General features: G+C 19.0%; 2 protein-coding genes across 2 annotated transcripts; one reads left to right on the top strand and one right to left on the bottom strand.

The window, feature by feature from the left end:
• Window positions 1-1,225: 1,225 nt before the first annotated feature.
• On the bottom strand, window positions 1,226-2,599 carry LOC102677971 (tail-anchored protein insertion receptor WRB-like). Its single transcript, XM_006612917.1, has 4 exons — window positions 2,364-2,599; window positions 2,124-2,289; window positions 1,775-1,842; window positions 1,226-1,680 (listed from the first exon to the last, which is right to left on the bottom strand). The coding sequence occupies exons 1-4, from the start codon at window positions 2,430-2,432 to the stop codon at window positions 1,489-1,491; spliced, it is 495 nt and encodes a 164-aa protein (XP_006612980.1). The 5' UTR covers window positions 2,433-2,599; the 3' UTR covers window positions 1,226-1,488.
• Window positions 2,600-3,169: 570 nt separating this feature from the next.
• On the top strand, window positions 3,170-7,116 carry LOC102676640 (U3 small nucleolar RNA-associated protein 14 homolog A-like). The gene is made up of 8 exons (XM_006612907.2): window positions 3,170-3,351; window positions 3,744-3,960; window positions 4,084-4,380; window positions 4,460-4,711; window positions 5,086-5,389; window positions 5,475-5,600; window positions 5,679-6,457; window positions 6,532-7,116. The coding sequence occupies exons 1-8, from the start codon at window positions 3,251-3,253 to the stop codon at window positions 7,012-7,014; spliced, it is 2,559 nt and encodes an 852-aa protein (XP_006612970.1). The 5' UTR covers window positions 3,170-3,250; the 3' UTR covers window positions 7,015-7,116.
• The last annotated feature ends 107 nt before the right edge of the window (window positions 7,117-7,223 follow it).

The raw sequence follows: 7,223 nt of genomic DNA, 5'->3' as shown, positions 1-7,223 counted from the left end.
TTTTTTTTTTTTTTTTTTTTTCAAAAATATTTTATTTTGTAATTTTATAATATCTCAATTATGGTTCGTTTAAAATACTTTATATACAATCACATAATGTGAGTATTTCAAATATAAGCATTTGTATGTGTTTAAATCAACAAAACTAATATTGTGATGATAACATCTACATGACATTGTTGCATTTAAATGCAATCATATGAAACATTTGAAAAAGAAAAATTATTATAATTAAATATATTTCAAATATTTTGTTGTATTAGTAATGTACAAGTATTTCAATTTAATAATGAATAATATTTAATTATTTAATTTGATTTGGTAAACATACCATTATTTAATGCATATAATATTTGTTTTTTTTTTAATCTTTAATAATATTGGTCTTTGACAAAATGAATATGTTTGTCAAATATTAAATTAATATATTTTGTGTGCCTTTTAATCACAAAATTTGCAATTTTGTAACATATGTCATGTATAATATATTTTCAATTGATATTTATATAAATGTGATAAAATATGACATAACAATCTTGCGCTATATTTTATAATAATTTAAACATTATTATTTACTATATTGGTGCTCAAAAAAACGTGAGATTTATGAATTTGTTATTGAAAATATGTTATGGACAATATTTTTTGTCCTTTGTTCAGTAATAAAGTAAAAGATATATAATTCATCTTTTAGTTAAAAAAAAAATTCTATCTTTGTATTATAGAACTTTCTATGATAAAATTTCTATGTGTAATATTTGAGTATCATATATGTCACAATATTAAATTATAAAATCATTAAGAAAATGCAAATTACTATCACATAAAAGCTAATCTAAAATCATAAAATTACTGAGAATTAAATGGTAAATATTTACCTATGATAATAAGAAAAATTAATACTTTTTTTATGCTTTATAAAATAGATGTTTCACGAATACTCTACACATGAATAAAAACGTTGCTACATTATACGGAATAAATGTATTAATTGTCACATATAAAGAAATTTTGTTAAAACATAAAATTATTACTCATTAATAGTTATACAGACATACTTCATTATTACGTATTATGTACTTTACTTAAGCTTTTATGAAATACAGTCACTTTTTTGCTATTATTTTTGTAAAATTTATTGCTATCCTTATTTAAAGTTAAAATAAAATAAATAAATAATAAATTTAAAGTAAAATAAAAATATTATATTAATAATTTAATAAAATACTTAAAAATATGACATTTATTTAAATATTTTAGCAAATACAATATATATAGCAAACACTACAATTATTTTCATAGCATATTAAGGAAGAAGTATAAATTTTATGTACATTTTTAAACTTGTTCATTCATATGTTGACAGCTTGAAAATCAAATTTTGTCATGAATGCTTATACATAAAGAATAATAATTTATTGGAAAATTTGTATTATGTTACTTATAAAATCTAATTTTTTAAATTGTTAATATTGTGTTATGTTAATATTATGTCATACCATTTTTTTTACAAGTAGCCACAACTAATCTTGCAATTATTAACCACATAATCAAAGAAATAGAATCCTCATGATAACATGGCCAGCTTAATAAACTTTGTATAGGCCATAGTATGCCTTTTGGTAAAATTATTACAGGTTTATTTGTATATAGATATAGTAAAATCAACATTAATAAACCCTGAAAATATAAATAATATAATTTATTATGAATCATTAAATATGTTAAATTATAATAAAAACAAATAAATATTTATATTAACTTAAATACTTACATTTAATATACGAAAACCATATGTTACAGATATTTGTACCTTCAGTCTGGAAGACAGTCTCTCATTTGCTAAATAATGAATATATTGTTTTATAAGATAAATTTAATAATAAATAATGAAAAGAAATATAAAATAAAATTAAAATTTGATATGATATAATTATAATTTTATTACTTCATATTTCAATCAAATTAAAAAATTTTAATTCTTGATTTTAATTATCATAATAATAAATCATAAAAAATTAAAAAATATGAAATATATCTAATTTATTACTTATAATTCTATCAGTGGTTATATTTATCATTGATTTTTAATTTATAATATCTTCAATATAATATTATTTTACCTTTTTCTTTTAATGTACTTTCTAATTTATTACATTTACGCTGAAGTTTTGCATACTTCGAAAATTCATCTACTATGGATATCCCAATCATTTCTTGTTTTAAATTAATCAAATCATTTCGTAATTCCATATCATGCTTATTTATTGTATATAAACGAGACGTAATCTATAATAAGAATAATAATTTGTAATAAATATAATTAATTATAATAAGAAATATAAAATATCATCAATACTTACATATTTAATTAAAGATGGAAAAATGTATTCTAAAAGACAACTTACAGTTGATATTATAAGTAAATTCATTTTATATTTCCAATAAGATAAATCTCATATTTCTTATTGGATATTAATCAAAATATTAAATACCATTGGAAAATACCTTTCGATTTTTAATAAAAAAGGCTTTGGAGGTTACAACATTATATGACTACTTATGTTAACCTAAACATATGAAAAGATGTGTAATAGATGGACAACTTAATTATACTAAGAATAACTAATTACTAAGTTTTTAAATTTTATTTAGTTGGCATACTAAAATATTTGCGGCATTTTCTTATTGGTTTTGAATAACAAATTTATTTTTTTCTTAAATTCTTAAATCTCGAATAAATGATTTTCTTAACTTTTTTAATTTATTAACTATTATAACTTAGTATAATTATTAAATAAATTTATACACTTTGAAATAACAATTAAATTTATTAAATTTCTATATTTCTATTGAATAATAAATTAATATATTATATAAATATGATTTATCGTTTTGAAGGATTGATATAGAATTCTTAAAAAAATATTTATATTTATTAAATATTTATATTGATAAATTATAAATTATTAATATATATAATTTATTATATTTATTAAATATCATTGAATATATTATAATTAAAATTTTACGCCAAAAATATTAAATAAGTTTATAATAGATTTATAAATATATTTATATTATGTTAAAGAGGATATATAATATTATATTATTGGTATATTATTAAATCTGAATTTACAACAAAAATATAGTATGTCTTATTTCTATATGATTTTTATTTCTTCTATGCTTACAATTCGTGGTGTTTTCATCGGTTTTATGAAAAGTAGAATACACGGTGTGATTAAATATGTTGAACTATTCAGAAATTTTAGATGATACAGAAAGAGATATATCAGAATCTCATTCTAAACTTTTGGATGCTGTATTACAACTTGATAAAGGACAGAGGTTGCATATAATATATAATATCTATTATGTTATTCTTATTTCTTATTTTATAGGATCTTATAACTATTTTATTTTAAATATCTTACTTTTAATAATAGAAAAAAATGTATAATATTTTCAAAAGTAAATATTATTTGTTTCAAAGTAGCAAATATTAATTTCAAGATTATATTTTATAAGATTTAAAGATTATCAATATTTAACAGAAATAGAAATTTAATAGAAATCATTCTGTTATATCACAATTATAAAAATATTTTATATTTTTATAAAATATTTATTTATACAATCTTATAATATAAGATATAACAATTAAAATAAAAAAAATTACAAGAAATGATTCTGTTAATTTTAAAATCTTTATAAAATATATATTTTTAAATTTATCATAGGATAAAAAAAGCAGAGAGAAGTGAACCTACATTAGAAGTATCAGAATTTCATTTAGTAAAAAGTGGAATATCTGATCGAGATACAATTCAAATACATGATTTAGCCAAAACATTAGGAAAAAAAGGTCATCATCTTGAAATTACTAAAAGTTTACAAGATATAAAGAAAAAAATACATGTTTTATCAAAACCATTGGAGAAACCAATAGCTGATAAAGTAAAAATTTTTTTATTATATATTGTATAATTAAAATATTCATATACTATTTTATATAAATTTTATAAGTAATATATTAGAATATAAATGTTTTAAATAGTCTTTATATTGATTAATCTTTAGATTAAAAGAATAGTTGGTTTTAAAAATACAAAACAAGAATTAAAAAAATGGAATGCTGTAATAACAAAGAACAGAACAGCAGAATCACTTCAATTTCCTTTAAATCAATCATCAATGAAATTAGAACCTTCTAAGGAATTTGTTAAAAGATTTAGACTTCAATCAGATTTAGAGAAAGAGCTTGCTGCATTAGAACCAGAAAAAGAAAATATTGAACAAAAAAAAGATAGATTTTCTTTGACATTAAAGGAAATTATTATGAAAAGAAAAGAAGCTGCTAGAATTAGAGCACAACAGGTTTTATGTTAAAAACTTAAAATATTAATAGTTTAGTTATTATTATATATTATATATATTTAATTGTACTTTTTTATAGTCTTATAAAGAAGCAAAAGCTCATCGTCAAAGTAAAATTAAAAGTAAAAAGTTTCATCGTGTTCAAAAAAAAGAAAAAATAAAATTACAATTAAAAGAATTTGAAGAATTAAAAAAAACTAATCCTGAAGCTGCATTGGAAAAACTTGAACAATTGGATAGAATTAGAGCAGAAGAACGAATGTCATTAAAACATAGAAATACAGGAAAGTGGGCTAAATATATGCAAATTAGAGCAAAATATAATAAAGCAGTAAGTATATAAATCTAAATAAATTTCTTAAAATGAAAAGAAATCTTTGTTATGATATTTATTATTATAAGATAAGATATAATAAGATTTTCTTGAGATTTAATGAAATTAATTATAAAAAAAAATTATATAAAATTTGAAAAGAGTTTTGTTATCTTTTTTTTTATATATGATATGATGATTTTTCATTATATGATAAATAGTATTTTAATTGAAATTAATTGAATATATGTATACATACTAAGTGTTTTTATGAATATTATATTGTGAATTAAATTATTGATAATTTTTGAATATTTGTATTGTGAATATTCATCAGATATTCAATCTAATTGTAATCTATTGCATTAATAATTTACTTTTAATATTATTAGACTCGACAAGAACTTGCACAACAATTATCAATTAGTCGAGATCTAACTCAAAAATTAAAAAATCCAAATGATAGTGATGAAGAAGATGAAGGGGATACTTCATCTATACAGTTTTTAGTTAATGATAAAGAAAATCCATGGATGAAACATATCAAAACTGAATCAGAAATTGATGAATTTGTTAAAAGTTATCGAAAATATTGGGATAATCAAAATAATGAATTACAGAAAAAAGATTTAAATATCAATACAAATGACAATAAACAAATGAATAATTCATCCAAAGATAAACAATTTTGTAATGGTATGTTTATAAAAATTATAATAAAAAATATTAATATAAGAAATATAATATATTGTAAGTTTTATTATTAAAATCTGTTTCATAGAGAAAAAAGACAAAAATATTGATACTACTAAAGATTCTTTTAAAGATCAAAATAATGAAAATAAACCAAAAAACTTGAATAAACAGATGATCTCAGTAATAAATGAATCAAATTCCAATTCAAAAGGTATTTAATATATAATAATAAAATTATATTATGTTTGATTAACAAATACAAAATTAATTCTTTTTTTTTTTTTTTTAGTTGATAATAATACATATAATGTGCAATCATTTGAAATTGATAATCACAAGGAAAATTTAACAAAGGTAGAATTTAATGTTGAAAACATAAATGATATAAATAATTCATACAATAAAATTACAGAAAAAGTTATGTTAAATAATGATAAAAGATCTAAGAAAAAAATTGAATTGCTAAAACCACATTTAAATAAAGTTATAGCCACTTCTAGTTGGAATGTAGAATCTATAGAAAATATTACTACAAAAAATGTCAATTCTTTATTATCTAATTCGTTAAATAACGAAAAAATAAATAAAATATTTGATTCCTTGGAAGAAAAAATTCAAGAACAAATTGAATCTAAGCTTCAATGTGTTACTCAGAATTATGACAAAGTTGAAAAAAAAAAAAGAAAATATAAAAATATTGAATTTGAAGAAGATAATTTTGATGGTCTTGAAATTCAAACAAAAAAACAAAAACCAATCTTAGATTTAAGTTTATATGAAACTGTCAATAAAAATAATTTGGAATTGAATACTGAATTAGAAAAATTTAAAAATATAAAATTTGATAATACTTTATCTATAGATAAATCAAATAAGATAGAAATAGATCCAAATAAGTACATGAATATAAAACCTAAACATCTAAATACAGATCTTCCAGTTGATATTACTGGTGGTAATGATGTTTTGGATGATAGTGAAAATGATGAAGAAAGACGTAATATAGTAAGTGAAGCATTTGCAGATGATGACGTTATAGAAGAGTTCAGAAAGGAAAAAGAGGAAGAGGTAAGTAAAAAAATTATTATTATAATTTTTTTCTAAATTATTTTTACAAAATATAATATTAAATTTATATACAGGTGAAAAAATCTCAACCTAAGGATATCGATTTAACATTACCAGGATGGGGTTGTTGGGGTGGAAAAAATATTAAGGTTTCAAGACGTAAAAAAAAACGTTTTATTTTGAGAGTACCAAAAGATTTACCTCGAAAAGATGAAAATAAGGGTGATGTAATAATATTAGAACAAGATAATCCTAAAATAAAAGAGCATCAGATTAATGAATTGCCATATCCATTTACAAGTGTTAAAGATTATGAAGCTAGTGTTAGAATGCCAATTGGAAGAAATTTTGTATCTGAAAATGCTCATAGGAAATTAATTGAGCCTATTATTAAAACACGTATAGGAAAAATTATTGAACCAATGAATGAAAATGTTTTAGTTAAAAAAAGTAATGAAAAAAATCGAAAATTCACTTCTAAGAAAAAAAATATAATAAATAATAAGAAAAAAAATAAAATAAATCTAAATAAAATAAATAAAAAAAAATTATATTGAAATAAATTGAAATAATTATGTATAAATTTTTTAGAAATATTCAAATTTGTTCATATATTATATATGTAATAATAATTTTATATTTTCTCCTTGTTTATCATTTCTGACTAGTTATTTATTGATTATATAAATATTTTATAATTATAATTATATATAATAAATATAATAATTCATTATTACTTAAAAAAATAATGAAATTTATGAAAAAT

This window comes from Apis dorsata, unplaced genomic scaffold, assembly GCF_000469605.1.
Source record: "Apis dorsata unplaced genomic scaffold, Apis dorsata 1.3 scaffold_129, whole genome shotgun sequence".
Classification (NCBI taxonomy): domain Eukaryota; kingdom Metazoa; phylum Arthropoda; class Insecta; order Hymenoptera; family Apidae; genus Apis; species Apis dorsata.
This window is presented reverse-complemented; position numbering and strand designations above follow the sequence as displayed.

Bases quoted from the DNA above. Each gene is read 5' to 3' on its own strand.
- LOC102677971 (XM_006612917.1), bottom strand. From the start codon at position 2,432: ATGAATTTACTTATAATATCAACTGTAAGTTGTCTTTTAGAATACATT. The intron at 2,290-2,363 runs GTAAGTATTGAT...TTCTTATTATAG, and splicing joins TTCCATCTTTAATTAAATAT to ATTACGTCTCGTTTATATAC. The intron at 1,681-1,774 runs GTAAGTATTTAA...TTATATTTTCAG, and splicing joins ATGGTTTTCGTATATTAAAT to GGTTTATTAATGTTGATTTT.
- LOC102676640 (XM_006612907.2), top strand. From the start codon at position 3,251: ATGTTGAACTATTCAGAAATTTTAGATGATACAGAAAGAGATATATCA. The intron at 3,961-4,083 runs GTAAAAATTTTT...ATTAATCTTTAG, and splicing joins AGAAACCAATAGCTGATAAA to ATTAAAAGAATAGTTGGTTT. The intron at 6,458-6,531 runs GTAAGTAAAAAA...ATTTATATACAG, and splicing joins GAAAGGAAAAAGAGGAAGAG to GTGAAAAAATCTCAACCTAA.